The sequence below is a fragment of the Anoplophora glabripennis genome, unplaced genomic scaffold (genome assembly GCF_000390285.2).
Source record: "Anoplophora glabripennis isolate ALB-LARVAE unplaced genomic scaffold, Agla_2.0 scaffold273, whole genome shotgun sequence".
Classification (NCBI taxonomy): domain Eukaryota; kingdom Metazoa; phylum Arthropoda; class Insecta; order Coleoptera; family Cerambycidae; genus Anoplophora; species Anoplophora glabripennis.
In genome coordinates this window covers 463,351-488,013 of record NW_019416448.1, presented here as the reverse complement: position 1 = coordinate 488,013, position 24,663 = coordinate 463,351, and the positions used below count along the sequence as shown (strand labels likewise).

General features: G+C 32.1%; 1 protein-coding gene across 1 annotated transcript; it reads right to left on the bottom strand.

Moving 5' to 3' along the window:
• Window positions 1-464: 464 nt before the first annotated feature.
• LOC108907201 lies at window positions 465-1,175 on the bottom strand. Its single transcript, XM_018710769.1, has one exon. The coding sequence runs from the start codon at window positions 1,173-1,175 to the stop codon at window positions 507-509; it is 669 nt and encodes a 222-aa protein (XP_018566285.1). The 3' UTR covers window positions 465-506.
• Between the last annotated feature and the right edge of the window lie 23,488 nt (window positions 1,176-24,663).

Below are 24,663 nucleotides of genomic sequence, written 5' to 3'. Positions count from 1 at the left end.
CAACAGGAACCTCGCTGTAGAAAAGAGGGCGCAGATATCAGAGCATTTGCTGTTGTAATTATATGAAAATATGAAATATAGAGCATTTTAGAGAAAAAATTACAAGAGAACTTATTTTGACGTTTTCTATATAATAATAATATTAGACATTCATTTTAGCATGTATTTGAACCTTAATGTGATAATAATTATTCCTGATCTTGTTAGATTTACACTCGCACCCTATTCGATACGAGTGTAAATTCAATCGTATAAGCCATTTCCCTTTTTTGAATTTTACATATCAGTATGAATTTAACTTCTTCAATATCCTGGCAAACATTTAACTATTCCAATTCTAATTGTTTTGTCATATTTTATTATATTTATATATAGTATTCTTTTTACTTTTTTATACAATATTTATGTAATAAAAACTTATACAAACTTATCAATCATGAACATTTATTTCTGTTAAACCCACAACATTTTTAAAGTAGAAACTAGAAACACAGAACCAATAACATTTATTTATTTACAATTTGTTTTAATAGTTCATTTCTCTCCTTTTGGATCCGATTGTTTTCTTCAATAGCCAACCTAATTCGTGTTAATTCTTCCAGTCTCTTTTCATCTAAATCAGTCAACCGTTTTCGCAGACTGTAGAGATTCTTGTTTCTCATTCTTTTATTAACTTTTTCTTCATCCCTTACACTACTGAACATTAAATTTGTAACATTTGATGGACCAGCAGAATTTTTTGATGTTGAGGGGCCAGCTAAATTTACACATTTGGGACTTGATGAAAATTGTGGTAGCTGGACTAATGAAGACATGACAGATGATGAAGCGGCACAGATGGCAGATGATGAAGTAACAGGGATAATAGATGAAGAAATTGTTGCAGTTGTTGAAATTGTTTGTGGGAAATGAACCGATTTATCAGCAGAATATATTTCTTGGAAATCATCAAAATATTCCCAATAAATTCTGCCTCGTCCAGTCGACTTCTTGTTGTCCAGTAGACCCGTGTAGGTTTTTTTTAAATTGCGCCATTTCCTATCTAATTCCTCCTCCGTTATGGCATATCCATGGTTATAAAATTCTTCTTTTATTAAAGTCCACAAAGCTCGTTTTTTAATTTTTGGGTTCCGGAAATCATCTTTTTTTTCCTTATATGAACTTATTAATAACATTGTTGTTTCTTTTGTCCACTTTAATGTTTTAGCTTCACTGGACTCATCACTATTACCTAAAATAAGTGAATCATTTATGAACAGGAAAACGCTTGAAAAAACAAAAACATGCACATTTCACCAGTATAAAGCATTTTAAAAATATAGTTAACAGTCACCGCAAGCCTATGCCATTGAAACAATGAACACATCTATTACAAATGCTGAAAATTATCCTAAATTACTGATTTGTACCACANTTTTAGTTTGACTGCTCGTGAATTTTTAAATGAAAGATTCGGTAATAACATGATTGACGAGGCATTCAAGAACCAGGTTAACCTTGGCCACCCAGATCACCCGATATGAACCCTATTGACTTTTTTGTTTGGGGACATCTCAAGTCACTAGTTTCACAATGAATCTGAAACGCACTTACGTCAACAAATTTTAATGGTTGTGACATGATAAAAACTACTTCTGGAATTTTTGCACTACTCGAGCTGCAATTTCAAGAAGAGCTGAAGAAGAATAAGATTTTGGCTGAGAGTGGCCATGTCCAATATTTGTTATAATAAATCATAATAAAGTAATTATTTTGTTATTGTTATACGTAATGGTAAGTAATCGTAAAAATGCACTTGATCAAATAAACCAATTTCGTTGTTAATCGGTTTAGAATACAAAAAAGTGTAAAGAAACAAAAAGTGGAGATAATACAATGGCGCATATGATGACCAATTTCATTTGTAATATTATACAGGGTATATATATTTTCTGGCAAATAATGATCGGTGATACCCACACCTGCGCCACTGGTAAGTTTCTAAAGCTGGTAATTTTTTGTTTCATACCTACTGTCATACTAAATATCCACAACGAATATGGTTAAATTATCTCAAGTAGTGTAGAAATTAAAAAACTGATTTTCTTTAATTTTTGACACGATGTAGCTGGACAATGGCTGTCCTAAGACCCCACGATTATATAAGAAAAAACCTTTATTATTGACCACAGAATACGCCCCTGACCTCTACTTAAGAAACACCCTATAGAAAAGTGTAGTTGTGGCCATAGATAGCACGACTAGTGTTGGCAACTGAAATCGGTTTTTTTGGATAGTAGGTTAACCGGTTTCGGATAATTCGAACTTTTACGAAACCCGAAAACCGGCTATTCGATTCTTTAAATATCCGATTATTTAAATAACCGATTATTCGATAATCCGTTCATTCGAATATCCGAATAGGTAATCGTTTTCTTTCTTTATAGCCAATAACAGCATAATATAGTATTCGTGTTATGTAGTTATTGACGTTGGTTACATAGTGCATACATAGTAGATACCTACTATAAAAATTAAGTTGAACTATTAAGAGATATACAATTTATTTTTATATTTTATCCTGGGACACAGACACAGACTGATAAAAAAACAATCACCCACATGCATCAAACGACCAAACCCATTTATATAAATAATAAATTGAAGAACCACAGTTTATTAAGTGTAACTGTTTTACATTTTAACTTTTCACATTAGATTTAACTTTAAAATTCAAAATATTTTAATAACTTCGTACCTATATCCCGTCAGTTTTTCAAAACACCGATTTTTTCAGATATCTGGTTTTGGCCATTATTCGAGTAACCGGTTATTCGAATACCCGGTTTTAACTACTATTCGGTTAACCGGTTTTACTTGAAATCGGTTTTTACGGAAGTCGGTTTCACTTTTTTTGGTTTTTGCCAGCACTAAGCAGGACGCCCGCTTTTTATTCCCTTTTTTTTTTGTCGCAAATAAAAATTTCTGCTTCAATTTTAGGTTATCATCTACTTTACTCTTTATAATCAAAACGTTTCCTTTTACTTTTTAAATATTTCAAGCAAAATTAAACAAATGTTCAAGTGAACTCATATATTTTCTGAATTCTCATTTTTAACTATTTTTACTTCACAACAGTTGATTTTAAAATTTTTAGAATTCGGCTATTATCGTACAATTTTCAAATTGTAAATAAAATGGTTATTTATATTAAATTTTAGGTGAGATAAATTTAATTCCATATTAAAAGTGTATTTAAAATAATATTTAAATGTAAAAAAATTGTAATGTTTGCAATTTAATATTTAAGTACCAGTCTTTCAAAGCATGTTTATATACAGGGTCACAGAGTAGATACAGATGTGCCAGTAAGACAAAGAAGCGAAAATTAAAGAGAGATGACGTGCACTTCCCATTTAAAAGGCCAGTTTAAATGTCCGGTGCGCAATGCGCATGTTCGTAAATACGTCGCGTTAACAGGATCCAAACATGCAAGATCCAAGACGGCTGGACTATGCTATCAATATCGAACAGTGTCATTTACATTTTCTTTTATTTTATTTCACCCACTGTATTAAAGTTCTAATTAAACCATTATCAGTCAACAAATCAGTAATACACAGTTAACCAGACATAAAAGGTATTTCAACAATTTTTTTTTATATTCCGTTTTTTCAATCCATAAATTATAATAAATATACTAAGTTTTTTATTTTATATTTTCTATATAATTATATTAGTTCCTTATGTTTTTAATTGAAGTATTTATGTCATGAAACTATTACGTAAGATAAAAATGAATAAAACCACTTGCAAAAAACCTAAAAGATTGTGAACACATTTTATAAAGATTATAAGTCAGCAGATTTCCTATTTCCTCTTAACACAACTTTGAAATAATGTATGTCTCACATATTTAAAGTAAGTGCTGTAGAGTTCATTACTTTTCAGGAACGAGGTATTTTACTCTTTTTGGTTGCGGATTATTGATTACCACCTCTCTCTGATACACAAACTTTATTTGAAAAAAAAAACAGTGGTGAAACTAATGGCGATAATTATAATAATCCTATACCTAATAATAAGTAATAAACTATTATATAAATGTAATAACTATTAAAAACACAGTTAAGGTATTTTGCTCCCATTATTAACATTTTTGGGCAATTAATATAGGTATGTCAAATATTCATAAATATAATGTGAATTGGAATACTTTTCCAAAAATATATCTTTCTAAAGTACACCGCAACATCACCCAATACTTATATTTTCCAAAATAAAAACAGAAAGTAGGTAAAAGGCAACATTGCTTCTAGGAAAAAACAGAGAGTCTGGCAACACTGCCCACTTCCCATTTAAAGGGACAAGGTCAAATTAGAGAATGTCCAGACATCAAAGGCATTCCCCCGGCCGTCTCCTCTGTATTACTTACTCTGTGGCAATGTTCTCTATGTGCTAAGAGAAAGAATGCGGTTTATGCACGATGGGGCTCCCCCACAATTTAGTTTGACTGCTCGTGAATTTTTAAATGAAAGATTCGGTAATAACATGATTGACGAGGCATTCAAGAACCAGGTTAACCTTGGCCACCCAGATCACCCGATGTGAACCTTATTGACTTTTTTTGTTTGGGGACATCTCAAGTCACTAGTTTCACAATGAATCTGAAAAGCACTTACGTCAACAAATTTTAATGGTTGTGACATGATAAAAACTACTTCTGGAATTTTTGCACTACTCGAGCTGCAATTTCAAGAAGATCTGAAGAAGAATAAGATTTTGGCTGAGAGTGGCCATTTCCAATATTTGTTATAATAAATCATAATAAAGTAATTATTTTGTTATTGTTTTACGTAATGGTAAGTAATCGTAAAAATGCACTTGATCAAATAAACCAATTTCGTTGTTAATCGGTTTAGAATACAAAAAAGTGTAAAGAAACAAAAAGTGGAGATAATACAATGGCGCATATGATGACCAATTTCATTTGTAATATTATACAGGGTATATATATTTTCTGGCAAATAATGATCGGTGATACCCACACCTGCGCCACTGGTAAGTTTCTAAAGCTGGTAATTTTTTGTTTCATACCTACTGTCATACTAAATATCCACAACGAATATGGTTAAATTATCTCAAGTAGTGTAGAAATTAAAAAACTGATTTTCTTTAATTTTTGACACGATGTAGCTGGACAATGGCTGTCCTAAGACCCCACGATTATATAAGAAAAAACCTTTATTATTGACCACAGAATACGCCCCTGACCTCTACTTAAGAAACACCCTATAGAAAAGTGTAGTTGTGGCCATAGATAGCACGACTAGTGTTGGCAACTGAAATCGGTTTTTTTGGATAGTAGGTTAACCGGTTTCGGATAATTCGAACTTTTACGAAACCCGAAAACCGGTTATTCGATTCTTTAAATATCCGATTATTTAAATAACCGATTATTCGATAATCCGTTCATTCGAATATCCGAATAGGTAATCGTTTTCTTTCTTTATAGCCAATAACAGCATAATATAGTATTCGTGTATTCGTATGTAGTTATTGACGTTGGTTACATAGTGCATACATAGTAGATACCTACTATAAAAATTAAGTTGAACTATTAAGAGATATACAATTTATTTTTATATTTTATCCTGGGACACAGACAGACTNGTTCATTACTACTCTGTAATGCCTTGCGGTACGTTTTCGATGGGCTACCCTGTATATAAACCTACGAAAGTGAATTACTTATGAAACCTTTGTCATAAAACGCAATTACCTTATTCTTATATGTTTAAAAAATATATATGCTTCGCTGCTGACGGAGTACCTATCGTCAAATGACATCACAAATCTTGTTTTTTAGTATCCAACTAGCGAGCTTCATCCCTTTTCTGCACTCCCGTCCCGTAAAAGTTACACAATTTGTTTGAAATATGCCATACGATCCTCGCACACGACGACTGGAATTCAATTTAGCAAATTCGATTTTTGCTTTTGTGTATTGTATGAATTCTTATACACTTTTGTTTGGGAGATGCAAATGTGTAGTTTTGTTCTACGGCAAGCTCGCTTCAAATCCAATTTCCTTCTTTACTACGTACATGCATGTAATTTGTAAAGCATTTATAGATCTGGTAAAAATACATTTACGTACGCATCAGCCGTTTGCATCGGAAAAAGATTTGTTTTTCGGGCACGCTTTGGAGCTTACAGCACTAGTGTCGAATTTGTTAAAATTAAACTGTAGTAATTTTGATAATACTTATTCGTATTAATGCAGCGATGCCAAGTTTAAATAAACTTTTCTCCGTTATGAGGTANTTATTCTGCTACCCCCTGTATCTTTATATTAATTATAAATAATCAAGCGCCGGATATATATTAATAATGATCGAGCGAAATGAATTAATTGTCTAATGTTTATTTTACCCCAGTCTCAGGTTCCATAACTCGCTTGTACCTACCTACCTGCCGATCGGGACCGAGCGACCCGCGATCGCGCACTACCGAAGGCCACAAGCGGGCGTCCCGACGCCCGGCGTCTCGGGCGTCCGTCTGGCTCAACCGCCGCCATACCTACTCAGGTTCGGTTGCTGAAGAGCAGCTCAGCATTGAAATATTTCAAAAACTTTTTCCCATATTTATTTACCATACCCATAGTTCTGGTCGAACTAAACGTGGAGGCGATAGAAATGTATACGCTCAGTTGAAGAATGCGAGCGCGGGTAAAGGAAAAAGATCACAGTTGCATTGGGCTACTGGGCAATAAATCACAGCAGATGACAAGTGGCTGATAAATTGCCCTGCAGTGCAGTGCAGCAATGCGGAATTTGGTGTGATTCAGGTAATTTTAATTTATTATAGGCATCTTCTATTAATCATTCATATTACAATTGCGAAAGGGAGAAATAAGAGGGATATTTTGTTTATTAATATTATCACAATATGGCATTTTGGAGACCTTTTGAAACGGAACAAAGCGAAATTTACCACCAATATAATAAAATTGTTTGAAGACATAAATAACTAAAATATGTTATTGGCCAAATGAACATATAATAGAAATTTTCTACATATTATATACAAATTATTATAATTTTTTACCTTTAGCAGAAAAAAAATTTTTAGGGACGCCTATGAAACTTTTTTTGCATGTTCAACTGACTTCAGAAAGACTATACACATCAGTATCATTAATTTATTTTAATTTACTTGATACATTTTTGGTAGCAAATTGTATGTGACAAACTGTTGGAAAAAGTTCTTATAAACATCACAGAATATTTATTTTTCGAAGTATGAGCTGCTAAACTCAAAAAAATAATATTTCTTATAGTTATAGAAAATTGATAAATCGATTATGGAGCTTCCATTTATGCTTGTCCAGAAATTGGGGTAATGGGTATTTACTGCTAAACGAGACAGAACATCCAAGTTGTTTTTGAAATAATGAAAAGAATAATTTAAGCAATCACATTATCCATGATTAAAATGAAATACTATTTACGTTTTATATTGTCTGAAGCTATTTCATTAATATAGTTTTAGTTCTTTCTCTGTTTATTTGGATATTTTACCATCTGTGGAAAAGTCCGATCGGTGCGAATTCGCACTAGTGTGACTTTAGTGTAGGCAAAAATGTGGTTGAATTTATATCGTATAATCTAGAAATAAAATGAACTGAAATGCAAATTTCTCATTTTTTATACCTCATTTTAGGTGTCTAATAGACTAGAATATTGTTTACTTAGTTATTGTTAATAATTTTTCAAACCTTTTTTTTTTTTTTTTATTTTTATTTTGTCGTGTGTTTTTGTCTATTTTTGTGTATATTGTTTAAATTAAAATTTTTATACAAAAGATTGCAAATTAAACATCAATTTACAGAAAAGGAGCCAAAAATCACAGTTTCAAAAAATGCCTCGAGGTACCAGAAAAAAACGGTTATTTTTTTTTTTTCATTTTGGGTTTTTTTTTTTTTAAAATTTTGGTTTTTGACTTTCACCTTTTTTTTTGGCTTTTTTTTTTACCAATTTTTTTTTTATTTCAAAACTAATTGCATCATTCGAATTTCCCGATAAAAATTACCCCAGTTTTAATATAAATACATTATCTTTTCGTTAACAAATAAAGAAGGCATAGAGGTTCAAATTTGGCATAATCCCAATTCGCGCTTGTGTGACCTTTAAGGTGGGCCACCCTAAGTGTGACCTTTGAGGGTTATCACCACTATTTGATCTTTATTGCCTAAAAATAGTATCTTAACAATAACCTCTAACTGATCCTTTTGATGCAAAAGTTGATTATTTTTTAAATTTCTTCACAAGTGGAAAAATCCAAATCAACAAAGAAAAAATCTACATGTTTTTCCTCATCTGAATTCTTGTATCCTGAAAATGAACTTTATTTTTGGCCCACTACGACAGTTTATGACGCTTGTACTATAAGATTTTTGGTGAGTTATGTTATATTTCAAGTACTGAATGACGAATACTTTATTAATGTTATATTTGACAGAATATTATAGCAAAACAGTTGAACACACAAAGAGCAAATGGAAGAATTGTTACATTAATAATTTTGAATATCTTATCTTGTCAACAGCAATTTTTTTATAATTTTTGTCTTAATATCCGCCGATAAATTTTTGTAAAGAGTTTTAGTTACGCCCTGTATAAAGAAAATGAAATACAGAACATAGCCCGAGCGCGAAGAATGAATCAATAGTGCATCTGTATGTAAATGCTTTTTACATGTTTTATTGGTGACGTCAAATTATAGGAAATTATGTACACCCCATAAAATTACCATTAAAATGCTATCATTGAGTCGATCACATGCAACACATAATGAACGTTAGGACGGAAGGGCTAAAGACATAATACAAGCTTACGCATTAACCTGATCATTGAGCACTAAAGCAGCCTTTTTGACAACAAAAGTACAGTCCGTACGACTTTTGTTGAGATATAATACCAAGAAGAGCTCTGCGTCACTTTCTTGGAATTAACCGCATTCGACACCCGAGGAGAAAAACATTGGCGGCGTGGCGTTCACCGAATTTTACCAGCTTGTTTATAATTGTATTATCTTCTACTTTATTTATGGTTTGTACTCTACTATACTGTAAAAGAAATAAAAACACATCTTAATTAAAAAAATCTAGATATATATTATATATTTATTTTAATATTCTGAAATTAACTGGGAAAATTTCAAGGCACGCTCCTGCTCCGGTAAATTGTTACAGTAGTTCCGATAACAGAACATTATTGGCTTATTCTTTTCTTGGAAATCTATCTCAACATTATTGTACGGCTGTTCCTACAATTGTAACCGTGTTTTGTACACACTGAACTCCGAAACCTTTGTATATTAAAACTAAAATAAAAAATGATAATTTAAAAAGAATTCAAAATACCTATTACCACAAATAAGGTAGATACGATTTGCTAATAGAACAAAATCATAAGATAAACAGTATCTAAAAAAAGTGGTAGTTTTTACTTAAACATTTGGGAAAATTGTACATACAAAATTTGGAGCAAATACAGCAGAACGGATATGAAGAAAACACTGTGGATATTTTTAAATAAGTTCTAAAATCTAATTCTTTAAATGTGAATTTTTAATTCATATTTTCAGATACTTCTATGTCCGTGGCTTTCCTCATATGTTTTTTGCAACTTGAAATAAACCATCTGGTTTCATTAATTTTGAACACTATGTATCTAGAAAACTTACAGTTGCAGCCATATAAAAAATGTTTAGTTATAAAATTTGGGGGATTATATTTTTTTAGTAGGGACTGTTTTTTCATGGACAACTTATTCCAAAATACACTCCAGTGGCGTAGTTACTAGAGAGTAGGGGACCTTTTCTGAAAAAAATCGTCGTACGCCACTGATTTTTTAAATAATTTTAAATGTTTTTAAAATGTACAATCAATTTGTGGCAATAAAGTATTCTTGTAAAGTGTTTGTAAAATTTACTGGTCTTTAGATAATTGGGAAATCAAATAAGAAGATATTTAAGTACCTACGTTGCTATTTACCGTTTTCTATTGATTGCTAAATGTGTAACAATAAATTCAATACCTATTATTTTTGAGAGATTTCAAAACACTATACATCCTCAGAAGTGTTGTTCACAATATAAATAATATTATTATTTTTTGCTTTTTTTACCCTGTTTTTTCTTCGTGGGGCGTCGTCTTATCAATTTTTTTATGGGGCGGGAGTTGATTATTTTCATCGGTAGAATATGCCGTTAAAGTTTGGCCAAACTTATCATTAACACCCTGTATATGTTGGTTTTTACAAACTTCATTTCAAAGAGATATAGATACATATTATATTCAATAACATTCAGAAGAAGAGTAGGTAATACCTACATTAGAAATTCATATACAGGGTGTTTTCAAAAGAAGTAGCACAATTGGTATCGGTGAATCTACTGCTAAAAAGAACACGTTTTGCATAAAAATGACCTTAGTAAAATGTCCACTCCTTAGGAGATACTACAGCCTCTCAAAGTTTCCAAAAAAATATGGAATAGTGGCTGTAATATGAAAACCAAAAAAAAAAGGTATAATAGTCAAATTTTACACAAATTTTGCACTAATGCATGTACAACGTCTCAACAATTTTTCGATAATTTCTGGCCCTTAGAGGAAGTCGCACCGCCCAAGTCATTTTTTGCTACGACTTGACAAGAATTGAGTATTTAAAAATACGTATCAGATAGCCCGATTTATTTTAAAACTTTTACCTTTCAATTTTTTGCTTTAAAACAACTGTTCATTAACAAAAAAATGAAATTCATTATATCATTCGCATTGCAACTGGCATGATTGCAACTAAGAAATATTTTAGTATAAAATATGTAATTGGGATATAGTTCCGTCGCGCTTTCAAGAGATCTAACTAACAAGAAGTAGTTCTTTAAAATTGGCAAATAAATACAAGTTACAGGGATGGATAGAGACTAAACAGAACACACTGTATATTTCATCCAATTGCATGCAAAATATCGAATTTATCTTCTTTTGACAAAATGTTACATTTGTTTTTTCTAAAACCATGCACACTATTCGCAAATGCAACATCACATTTATTGAAACGGATCTGGAATTCAAAATAAATAAACAGAAATATGCGATAGCAGTGTAACATTAAACGGGATAATTTAAAACCAACATAAACCCACAAACGAAAACAATCAGAGACGTAAGCGGGCCTCTATTTATTTACGTTTAGATTCGGATGCTATTGAATCCACTTTTAATTTATAACCCCGAAACATCCTCTCACAAATTTGTTTAATGACGATTTCGGCTTTCGAACTGCGTTATCGCAGGGGAACAAAAGCCGGCTAATTCCGCGGCGCTGCGGCAATAAATTCGTCCGTCGTCTAGGCGCACTCATTCCTGCAGTTGATAGGATCGTGACTTTGGCACCGCGCCAGTCGAGCTGCCGACCCCATCCGCAAGGTTATCTAATACGCCAAATTTCACACAGAAATTACAACCTAACCGAAAATCGCTCAGAAGAACTTAATTTTAGCGACAAGTCGCATATTTACACATAGTGGGCCGTGACATTAAAACAGACCCGAATGTCTCTCATAGCCTGTAAAGGGTTTTGTTGCAGAATACGGTTTTTATTTTGTCCTCACGTACCTCTGTTTTGGGGGTGACGAGCTTTGCACCGAACCTTAACCTAGATTAAAGAGTGTATCTATAGTAGGATCATATTCGATGCAAAGTAATAAATCATTGCCTGTCAAGGGAACCAATGAAGTACGCTTTTAAGGGTTTTACAAATTGAATAATTTCTTTATACATTATGAAGGGACGAGGGGATCAGTTCAACTCTGGCACCCTTGTTCCTACAAAAATTCCTTTATTCTCATAAACTATTTATTTTAAATGTAATTTATTATAAATCAATTTGTTTCCTAAATTCCACATATGTACTACATTTTACCTCTGTACGCGCCACTGTTGTTTACTTGTTTTTTGCGCTCTCTAATTGACGGCAAAGCTCGCCAGGTTAGTAATTTGACGTATAACCGACCAGTTCGTACACTCGATGCACCTGGGCGACTACAGCTACTACCAGATACCAGGTATTTCAGATGTTACACTGAATTTCATTTTAAATTTGAAATGATTTATCTTACGCCTCCTAAAAATGATGACACGATTTTCCTTTGATAAAAGACCGACAACTTTTTGCTCTACTTTGCATCGAATACAATCCTACTATAGATGCACTCTCGGGATGGCACTGGGCACTGGTTTGAGGTCTCCTTAGGGTACTTTGTTTTGGTAGCTACTTGAAGCTTGTGTAGGTCTTCTTAGAGTACCTAAGTTTTTTTGGAAGTTTCTGGGAGCTTGATTATCCCGTGGGATCGTCGCCTCTGGTTCAGAAACTCTTGGGCAATTTGGCAACTAGATATGACATTTAGGCAACGATCAATGCGCTCGTAAAGAAATTTTAAATTTTTTAACAATGTTTTGAATTGTAAAAATTGTATTGAAATTGTGTTATTAACAATGCAAGAGCTTAAGATATGTATTCGATTCGATACGGCCAATAAAAGTACGTACAACATGTACTCACCAGATATCCGTCTCTGGTTAAAGAGTTACAAGGTTGACGTTCGAGCACCGGCTATATTGGCTCCGTAGAAGTCATATAAATAATCTCCGCCTTAAATTCGGATTTTACCCATCATTGTACCTGAGCTTCGAATTCCAACGTTTCTATCTATATATTCTATCGTTTGCTACGGCTGTGGTGACTGGGGGCCATTAGGAGCTTAGTGGTGGGCTCCTACGGAAATTTTGGAAATATCGTTTCGAATGTTTGGTTTTATATGGAGTCTACTAGGTTCTCTCGAGCATTGGACGGCTTTATAGCTCAGATTGGAAAGTGGAGCGAAATTTCAATTCGATTTAAATTGACATTTCTAATATACAGGATGTCCCGTGACTCGATGGCCATAGCTTAGGGTCGTATTCCTTAGACAATTTTAAGTCGAAAGTGCCTTATACACTTTATCCTAAAACTCAATAGTTATAGGCGTTATAGGCAATATTAAATTTAACAGTAATGTAACACATTTAATGTGAGTAAAAAATATTAACTATAAAAAATTGCCAAAAGCAAATTCGGATAACTTCCATCGTATAATGTTAAGAAAGACCGTTCAAAATTGGTATCTCAGAAAAAACACCGCACCTACACTTTGACATAACCACATAAAGTTCCATGACGATGTGGGATATTCTGGCGGCAAGGAAAGTTAAATAAGCTTTTGCACATCATAGGACCCGGTGGGTGGCGCAAAACAATCATCAATTAACGACTATTAATAGAACCTCATAACTTCCAAGACTTGAGGATAAATTTCTTAGAAAGAATGAAACCGTGAAGAGGGTCAATCAGTTGATTATATACATAAGATGTACATTCATCCTTGGTAGACGCATGGAAATGCTTCACGTCATGATGCTTTCGTGACATAGGAAAGGACCCTGAAAATCTATATCAAAAAGATATACCAAAGGCGAATCTAATTTACTAATTGTGAGTGAAAAACTGAATCAGGGAACTATAAAGATGACATGAACAATCAAAATTTGAAAAAATTATAACACGGGCTGAAGTTTTCAATATTTTTAAGTGTAGTACTAAAAATTAATAGAAAGCTAATTTACTCACGGTACAAAATTTTTACTCCAAATGTGTATTAATTATTTATAACGGGTGTTGAAATTTGAGTTAACTTTTTAATTTTTTAATAAAATAATGTATTCGAAACAACTAGATATCTTTATTGAATGTCAGATAAGTGAAAACATCTTGCTCACATAATAGTGGTTCCATTTCAGTGATTTGCTCAATTATATTTTCACCATAGAAAGAAGTCTAATGGTGATAGATCGCATGATCTTGGTGGCCAATTACTTAACATCTCTTCGAGAAATTATTCGCTTACCAAATTTCTGTTTCAAAATATCCATTGTTTTATTCTGCATATTAATACGCTCGAATTCATCCCACAAAAAGCGATTAATCATCGTTCTATATCGAGCACCATTCACAATAACAACGTTTCCAACTTCATTTTTGAAGAAGTATGGACCAATTACTCCACCAGACCAAAAACCACACCAAACAGTTACTTTTTGTGGATGCATTGGTTGTTCCAATTTTACTCGTGAGTTTTCTTCATTCCAGTCACGATAATTTTTTTCCTTACATATCCATCAATTTCAAAATGTGCATCACTAAAGATAATTTTGTTAAAAAAATCATCATTTTCTTATTTCATTTCAAAAATCCAATTAAATGTACGAGGTAGTCTGTGATCAGTTAACTATATTTCTTGTGTTAACTTTATTTTGTAAGCCTTTAAGTGAAGATCCTTATGCAAAGTATTGAATAAAGTGTTTTTTATGCCTAATTGCTATGCACAATGACGTACTGGAGTGACCCTATCATTAATAAATATGATGATGATGATATAAAAATATTTTTTTCAACTGATAATGTTTTTGATGCCATGAATCTACAGTCTCTCTAATAGGCTGCCTCTGAATTCCACCAAATGTAACGTCATGACTTTTAGTCGACGATGTGATCAAACTCTGTATGAGTACAGTCTAAATGGAATAACTTTGTTAAATATTTGGGCATATACTTTGACCCTAAATTATCTTTTGTTAAGCATATTTGGTAATGAATGTCTACAAAAGCTTGGGATTTATTATTCGAAACATGTGCAATTTTACGTAAATTGATACTTTTTGTTTGTTATTTAATACATTTGTTAGATCTAAACTTCAGTATGCCTCTGTAGTCTGGACACCTATCTGCGCCACACACAATATCTATTGAGAAAATTCAATGCCGTTTCTTTAAATCAGCTACATTTTTTATTGATGGCCGGTATTCTCCTCAAGGATTTCCTCAGGAAGCATTTTTTCAAACGTATCAATATGAGTAGTTTATCGCAAAACGCAAGTTAATTTCTATTATTTTCTTCTATAAGATCTTGAATAATAAGGTTATTTATGCAGATGTATTACGAATGATTGATTTCCAAATTCCTAGAGCTTATACCCGACATTTATAAAGGGTCTCCGGTTCACCAAATGATTATTGGTTATTCTGAAATTGAATCCTGCATAGATATACATACTCTGTTCCAGTATCACTCAAAATAAAAAAGTGTTACTTTAGATTTTATGTATGTTTTTTAGAGTGGCCCAAAAAAAACGAATATTTTTTTTCGTCTCTCTTGTGAAAATATGTTAGTTTATCATGTTTTAAGAGCCCCCTCAAAAAATCAGCTCTAAAAAAAATTTTTTTAGACGTCGCTCAAGATTTTTAAAAATATCCAAAATCGTCAAAAATTGAATTTTTTTTAAATTTTGTCTCGTTATTTTATCATTTTCTAGGCTGAAAAATATCTCGATTGAAAATTTCAAATCGATATTTTAATTTCTAAAGGTCGCTCATAATTATTTTAACTTCAAAAGTGGCGTACCTATGTTTTCCAACGACCTCTAAAAAATAACGAACTAATAATTTTTTTTATTGAATTTGATGAATAGAAATAAATCACGAGACACTTAAATTTTAAAAATTTTAAAAATTTTAAAAATTATAAATATTTGATACAGTGCGGTAATAAATTTTGCCTCGAGAAATTTTTTAAGTGTCTCGTGATTTATTTCCATTCTTTTGTTCATAAAATTCAATAAAAAAATATTAGTTCGTTGATATCTGTTTTTAGAGGTCGCTTGAAAACATTTTACGTACACTGCTTTTTTAAGTTAAAATAATTATGAGTGACCTCTAGAAATTAAAATATCGATTTGAAATTTTCAGAATCGAGATTTTTTTCAACCTAGAAAATTATAAAATAACGAGAAAAAAAGATTTAAAAAAAAATTTTTGACGATTTTGGACATTTTTAAAATTCTTGAGCGACCTCAAAAAAAATTTTTTGAGCTGATTTTTTCACAAGAGACACGAAAAAAAATATATTCGTTTTTTTTGGGCCACCCTAAATTGTTTTTGCATTTGTTTGTATTGTATAATGGCGTATTATGTTTAGTGGTATTTATTTAGTTTTAAGAATTATTTTATCTCTGGCCTATTTTTATTACTTTCTTTTGGATATTGTATTTAAATAAATAAATTAATTTATTCAATTAATTAGTTAACAGCTGCAATATTTTCTTGTGAATGACCACTACAACTGTAAATTTTACTTCACTGATCTTGAATTGAACCAGTTTCTTCAAATATATTCACAATATTTCGAGTGGTGCTGTTTGTTGGACAATTTGTTTTTCCATATTCTGTACGATATTTTTTTCCTACTTCTGCATAACTTTCACTACATTTAAAATAACTTTTAACAATAAAGACGCGTTGCTCAACCGTATACTTCACTCCATATTTATTAACCGCCATATTTCTACTTAACAGTTGTCAAAAAATCAAAACCATTCTAGTGCAAAAAACACAAATAGCGGTAAGTTTAAAAAGTTAACTAAATTTATCAATGTTACCATTGTAGGAAAAATTTGGAGTATAACGGTGTACAATTGGAGAAAAATATTACATATTATCTACGTAGTTACTAACAAGAAAAAAAAAATCAGGGAATCAGTCCTGAAAGTTTATGGCAATATTATGTTACACCCTGAATACCAAAAAAAAACATATTGTTTTGTGCAAAACCATACTTATCGTATCAACTTCGACGTCACCTGTTACGTGGGCGTTGTATAATAATAATGAAAACGTAATATTGACAGTTGGTAGAAGGAAGCGCAAAAACAAGCGCTTATAGGTGGGGATTCTTGAAAGGAAGCCTAGATAGTGGAAGTGAGGAGAGCGCAGAGTGGAAAGTAAGACGATCGGTGCACGGTGAAAATATATAAGTAGTAAAAAATAAAAGTGTTCAACCGGTATTAGTTAACAGGTAATTATTCTGTAAGTACTTTGTTGTTAATTGTTCTTTGTAATCTTATGATTGTGATGATTATAGATGTTTCATGATAAAAATTCTGTATATGTTTGGCCTTCATTGTCTTACGCTCAAGGGCGTATATTTTTCTAAGGTAAAATTGTTACAATTATTATTAACGATTGCTCATCAATCATCATTTATTACATGTTAAAATATGTATATATTGTCGTGACTGCCCGGATATTGCAATAACAACTCCTTTGTTTCACATTTAATTTGTTTTATCATGATTACATTGTTCGAAAAACAAATAAAGCGTTTCTTGTGCTCACTTTATGTCATACGCATATAAGAGACTTGTTGGATTTACTAACAATTTCGCCCCTGTGGAATGAATATGTAAATAGAATAATTAAAAACCAAAAAAGAATTGCTAAAACAGATCTTCCAAAATCACAACTCATAGCTGGATTGCCTCCCGTATGGGACTCCAGTACCTTACTTATTATTGTTATTATTATTTTTGTTATTATTGTTGTTGTTATTATTATTATAACTTCTTCAGTTGTACTTGGAAGTGTGTATGTCTAATTCGAGTGAGGTGATATTTAGTGACACATTAAATGAGTCGGGTGTTAATTATCATTAGCAAAGGATCCTAATTTATGCCTTTTGGTTAGCGGTTATTTTGTATTTATATTTGGGTACTTAGAGCAACGATCGTGGGTTTCTCTGCCATGCTCTTTCCCCACAGGAGCTCTAGGTGAGCCTGGCACTCTCATTGTATGTTAAATGGTTGTTAATGTTTTTGTTGTTCTTTCTATTTGTCACATGTTTAATTTGAAGACTGTTGTACGTAAATAATAAAGTTAGATGTATTTACTCTGCTTTTGTTTTATAAAATTAAACCATACTTCCCCTTTTTAAAGTTAGTAGCCAGCGTCTTCCGGTCAATTAAAAATAGATGTATACAACGTAGGTATTCCTTATGACGATCACGTATTTCTGGCCACAACTAGGTTTATATTTTATTTTTTTTTTTATCGAACCCGGGGTTGTTATACTACAGTTTTAATCTTTTTTGATAATATGAGACTCCTGATTTACGAATATATGTTATTTTAGTTACATGGAGCATCGACTTATATTTGGTTTCATATATCATATAAATACACCTACAAGCTAGCGCCGCGGCAACTGTTCCTTTGGGTCAAAAGGCTCTATAACCGATTAAGTTAACATCAACCCAAAGATGCCCCCGCGCTTATGAAGTTCCAAAGATGCAAACAGATCAATTACCGACGCTTGAAATGATGAAAGGGAAAATTTAATACACTTACGAACTGTCCTTTGCAAGGCGAGAAGTAAATTTTATAACCGCCCTACCTTGAGAGATTGAGGCATTTGATTCCATCGATCGAAAAGTTATTTGATGTTCACAAAGCGATACCAGCTAATGATCTCGGCAATGCCTTGGGTGGTAATCAAAGTTTAGTCGATGTGCTGTTCAGTAATATCTATTAATAGTAAGAGTAGTGAATAGATTTTAACTTTCAAAACACAAATATAAGCTAGGTTTATAGGAGTTGCCATAGAATCAGTCGTGATAAAATATCTATACATTCTAACCAATAGTAGCTCTAATTGATTTATATCGGTATAGTCCATATTATGAAAAAGTTATTATACGATTGCATGTGAAATTTTTAACTAATATTTATATGATTTGATTTTTTATATCCTTGATGTCTCATAAACATAATAGTCCAGTCGGCAGAGGCCAAAAAGTTACTGTTGGTGACATTTCCTTGATAACTCGGAAATAACTACACAGGAATAATGATGAGTACAATAACAGGCTAACTTGCTGACAAAGTATTTTATCAGAAAAAAAACTTATTAACAATTTAATCGTGAAAAAAATTTTTTTTGTAGTTATCTTTAAATAACTCGGATGACTTTGCACGAAAAAATGCTTAGGACATGATTTTGTTCGTAATAAAAATAGCTACAAAATGGCGGTAGTCCGATTACGAAATTTGCAATAACAAAGCCGTGAGATTAAAAAAACGGAATAAAACGTAAATTTTTTAAAATTGCTGTAAAAATGTCAATTATAAACAAAAAGTGATACAACCTTCGAAAACTATAGTTCAATATATATACAATAATGACGCTAAAGCCGAAAATCAGGAGAGCAAAACTTTTTGCTCTATAAGGTGTTATACATTCATCGGCATCTGAAACTCAAAACTTTGCCAAATTTGTTCCAAGCTTTGCTGACACTTGAAATTTGGTACACACATAGTGTAAATATGCAGAAACCAAAAGCAATTTGCAAAATTCAAGTATCTTCATTTTTGCAGTTTTGGTAAGGTTTTATACGTCACCCTAGTTTTATACGTCACCGTTTTTTTAATTTTTGGACGTATATTTATGTATATTTATAAAATATTCCATTACGGTAGATTAGCCAGCATAATTACCTACAATTTAAAAAAATATATATTTTCATCGTTTAGATCCTAAGCTACTTAACATTTTGCGCCTGTTAGCCGTAGTCGTACATTATTCAACATATTAACATAAAACAAAATCGTACGTGTGGGGTAAACCTTTAACTTTTCATTTTCGAGCGCGAGCTCCGCTCTTCGGCGCTTGTATACTATTAGAAATATGCAACAGTAAATTTAAACAATTGTTTACTTAAAGTTAAAGGTTTACCCCACACGTACGATTTTGTTTTATGTTAATATGTTGAATAATGTACGACTACGGCTAACAGGCGCAAAATGTTAAGTAGCTTAGGATCTAAACGATGAAAATATATATTTTTTTAAATTGTAGGTAATTATGCTGGCTAATCTACCGTAATGGAATATTTTATAAATATACATAAATATACGTCCAAAAATTAAAAAAACTGTGACGTATAAAACTAGGGTGACGTATAAAACCTTACCAAAACTGCAAAAATGAAGATACTTGAATTTTGCAAATTGCTTTTGGTTTCTGCATATTTACACTATGTGTGTACCAAATTTCAAGTGTCAGCAAAGCTTCGAACAAATTTGGCAAAGTTTCGAGTTTCAGATGCCGATGAATGTATAACACCTTATAGAACAAAAAGTTTTGCTCTCCTGATTTTCGGCTTTAGCGTCATTATTGTATATATATTGAACTATAGTTTTCGAAAGTTTTATCACTTTTTGTTTATAATTGACATTTTTACAGCAATTTTAAAAATTGACGTTTTATACCGTTTTTTCAATCTCACGACTTTTTTATTGCAAATTTCGTCATCGGACCACCGCCATTTTGTAGCTATTTTTATTACGAACAAAATCATATCCTAAGCATTTTTTCGTACAAAGTCATCTCGCTGAGTTATTTAAAGAATACTAAAAAAAAATTTTCACGATTAAATTGTTAATAACTCTTTTTCCTGATAAAATACTTTGTCAGCAAATTAACTTGTTATTGTACTCATCATTTAAAGTAAGCCTGTGTAGTTATTTCCGGGTTATCAAGGTTTGACACAGGCCGAACATCAACTGGACTATAAGAAGCCGAGATATTTTGTGAAACCTGATTGTTGGCCCAGGAACATGGTTAATAATATTAATAAATGTTTTTTTGGCAAGGAATCGTTGCTTAAAATTTTTCGCATAATTAAAGAAACGCCCTGTATACTGGTAAATACTTATGGTTTTAAGATAACAAACCAATAAACATATTTCGATTATTATTATTACAAAAATTCGAATAAAACCGTGTTATCTGCCGACTGATAACCTTGTTTGTGTCCATAAAAATATTATATGACATATGTGACACTCTCGAGTCATATCCACGCACATGCAATGCGGCATGCGTCAAAACTGGGCAAATTAATATATGAAAAAATAAACCGACATGCGTCTTACACGGCTTAGAATAAAAAAAGCAACGATAAAGCCGCGTAACGTGTTTCAACGTGGCCATAAATATTTACTTTTAGCTTGTACCAGCGACAAGGAACTGGCGTGACTGAAAATGTGTAAAGAGTGTAAAAGTACCATGTGTCAGTACGGCTATATTTAATACGCGCGGTACACGCAACCTCCATAGAGTTGTAGACGTAATTAGGGGTTATTAGAGGGTGGAACAAAGAAAAGGCACTTCTTTCAGTTGCTATGATAACGTTTACGAATATTAAGTATCTACTTGTTTAAGTATTATGTTTCCCTACGATCATTAGGTAATGTGTTATGGAGAAAGCCTTGTTTGACACATACAAGGTGTTTGGAAAATACAAATGTAAAACTTGTTTATTTTCAAAGTATTATAAAAATAGGAAACAATATATATTTTATTTTGTAATGAAAACTATCCCGATTGCTTGCAATCAAACCTTAGCTGTCCACACGGAATGCGCTAGCCAAGCGTTTATTTGCTCTTGAGATATGTAATTTATGAGTACCAAAATGTAGCCCGGGATGCCGAAACTGAGAGAGGATGTTCTTTGTGACAGTGGTGCCTGGTCAGCGCCTGAAGACGGTTGATTTTTATATGTGTGTGCTAGCTCGAATACATTTGTTCAATGAATTGTGAATTTATGAATAGTATACCATACTCGTTTATGTTTATGAAAATCCCAGGGCGTGCCACGCGTTTCCGGTCCTAATGGCTGTGGTTCCTTCGTAGTGTGCTTTGTAAGTTCTACAAGGTCTTACTCACACGCCCGGTAGATGGGATGCTAACTAGTTGGCGTCCGGGGGAGCCTCGACTCATTTCAGGTGGCAGTGGTGGCACTAGCTAGTTGTTGAAGAAAGAATGATACATATTTGTTAATTAATATAATGGAAACGTATCGAAGGATATACCTTGAATCCTAAAGTTAGGGGAAGTGTAACCTCCCGGTGAGTTACCTATTTATTTTTTTTATTGACATAACAGTAACTTTGTTATTTATTTCATATACCCTCTTAATTTCTGGCGATTGACCCGGCTGTTGTTGAGTTAAACTGCTTTGTGATGGCTTATGTATAAAAGGTAACAATACCAACCATAAAATTGATTTTACACAAAACATGTATTGCCTCTCTAAAAATAAATTGACACCTTTTCGTATTACTTACATCAAAAGAATTTAGAGAGAGATCAAATAAAATTAAAAATTGTTTATCGCACTTCAAACGATCAAGTTTGCAATTTTTAATCATAATAAAGTAAATAATTTTTATGATCGGAATGCTAATATAATAGGTATATAGGCAGATATTTTTGTGTATAGTCTTTCCGAAGTTTCATAGGCGTCCCTAAAGAGGTGCTAAAGGTAAAACATAATAATAATTTGTATATAATGTGTAGAAAATTTCTATTATATGTTCATTTGGCCAACAACATATTTTAATTATTTCTGTCTTCAAACAATTTTATTATATTGATGGTAAATTTTGGTTATGGAATCAAAAAACTCGGCATTGCTGCACTATACTGCTAGGCAATTTGTCAACAACTAAAATTTATGGCCGGTCGCCCAGTGTGACTGTGTTTGTGCGCCGTTTGCCCCCGCTCGCATTCCTCAACTGGGCGTATACATTTCTATCACCTCCACGTTTAGTTCGACCAGACCTGTATATTGGTATGGCTAAATAGCGACCGAACCTGGTACATACTGCCTAGCTCTTTGGTCCTCAATTTATGACGAGATCCTACATCCCTTGAAAGCATGAGATTATAATACAAAAATTGTATATTTTACTAAAGCATGTGTTACATCGTAAACTATATTTTATAGTAGTGTTAAAATCGTATCCTCCAAAATTGTAATAATTAGTGTATTTTTCCTATTCGAAGCTAACCAATTATTATTTTTGCTCACTCATATTATATTTTTTCAAGTACTCGTACTCGTCTTCGGTTTGAAGTTACGCACTATCCTGTCTAGCGGCAGAGTACAAAAATAAAGTCAAAACAAAATCAGTTTTTACTACGAAATTTGAGAAAACAAACTTACGTGTTTCTGAAGGTCTAATGTAGCCTCCATATAAATGTAACCCCCATTCATTCTAACTGATGATATTATAAAATGTAGTTAGTAAGTTTTTGCAAGGTAAGCACGGTTACTTATTTTTAGTTTATTCTACCAATATTTACTGATGCGTTTTTCCTCTTGTAGTTCTGAAGAAGTTTTAAAATTAAATCGAAACGTTGATTTGGCGCTTTACTTCTTCCTTCAAACTGACAAATAATCTGATTAGTAAATTTTGCGCTTTGTTTAAAATAATAATAAAAATCCAGTATGGCGCCCATAAGGAATCGGAAAAGTGAACCATATTGTCTTGACAACAAATAACGTTCGTTTAAAAAATGTTACAATAATATCACGTTTTGGAGACTCCAGAGGAACGATGTGTCAGATTTCAGTACAAATCGTTTGGCATAAAATTGTGCAAAATCTGTCCCAAAAGAAAACGCATTTAACCATCTCTCTACATTTTATGATGGGTAAGGGAGATGTTAATCATGCAGCTTAAATTAAGGATACGATACGTATCTAAATTGAACGATAAAAAAATCTGCCTTAAATCTGCGTGAATATGGCTAAAAACATGTGACGGTTATTAGAATAAAACAATTACTGCCACATATAACATATTGCAGCAATGCTCAATATTGAATTTTTCTATTACCACCAAAAAAATTGATAAGTAGATAGAGTAGATATTCTCCGCAATGACACTTATCATATGCAAAAAAAGTATAGCTCAAAATTTTTTGTAATGCTTCACAAATATATTTATTTTATTACTATCAGTCGTTTACGAATGACAATAAACTATCTTAAAATTCGAATAAATTTAGCTAAACATGCTTAAATACATTCGTTATTTAGAAAATTTAGTAAAAATTATACTCACTTATTTGTCCTCATCTACTACTGTATTCACTTAAAAAATAAAGTTCAGCAAATACTAGAGCTTAAATGAATATTTTATGATCTTTTACTACCTATTAGTTGTTTTTCTTTGATACTATTTCTGTTCTTTTAAACGGTATTTTAGAATGGTTAAGGAAATAAAATTTACTTTGGTATAACTCTTCAAAACTCTGCTTCGGAGGGAGATAAATAAATATAAAATATCTGTTGAAGTTGCCTTTATTTAATTAACACCGGAGCAGCAGGCATTAAAAGGGCAGTTGAAGCACATTTAATCAATTTTTGCAGTCAATTTTACACTAAAACTTGACGCTAATTCTTAGAACGCAGGTAAAGGTGTAATAGGAATTGCAACTTTCCATTTCTGGTTAACAGGGGATTGTTTTTAGTACAATTATGTAATAATTTACCCTGGCCTACTTGTATATGAATATTTTCTCTAAATAATAGATATAATTTTTTATTTGAAGTATGTAATATACATTTCATACTGACATACTGACTCAGGATATGTAAAGGAAATTCGTAAGTTTCTATTCAAGTGAATTCACAACATTTCTTTTGTCTTCATAATTTCAGATCTAAATTTAGATATTTATAGTACATTTAACTTATGTAAAAGCATAACATGGTGATGTCAAAAAAGTTAGATGAATCAATTCATGCTCCAATAATTTTTTATTATGTGATCGAAATTGACACCCTCGATAATTATTTCGACATGGTTGCACAATAGTCCATGAAGTAATTCCGAA

Bases quoted from the DNA above. Each gene is read 5' to 3' on its own strand.
- LOC108907201 (XM_018710769.1), bottom strand. From the start codon at position 1,175: ATGTTATTAATAAGTTCATATAAGGAAAAAAAAGATGATTTCCGGAAC.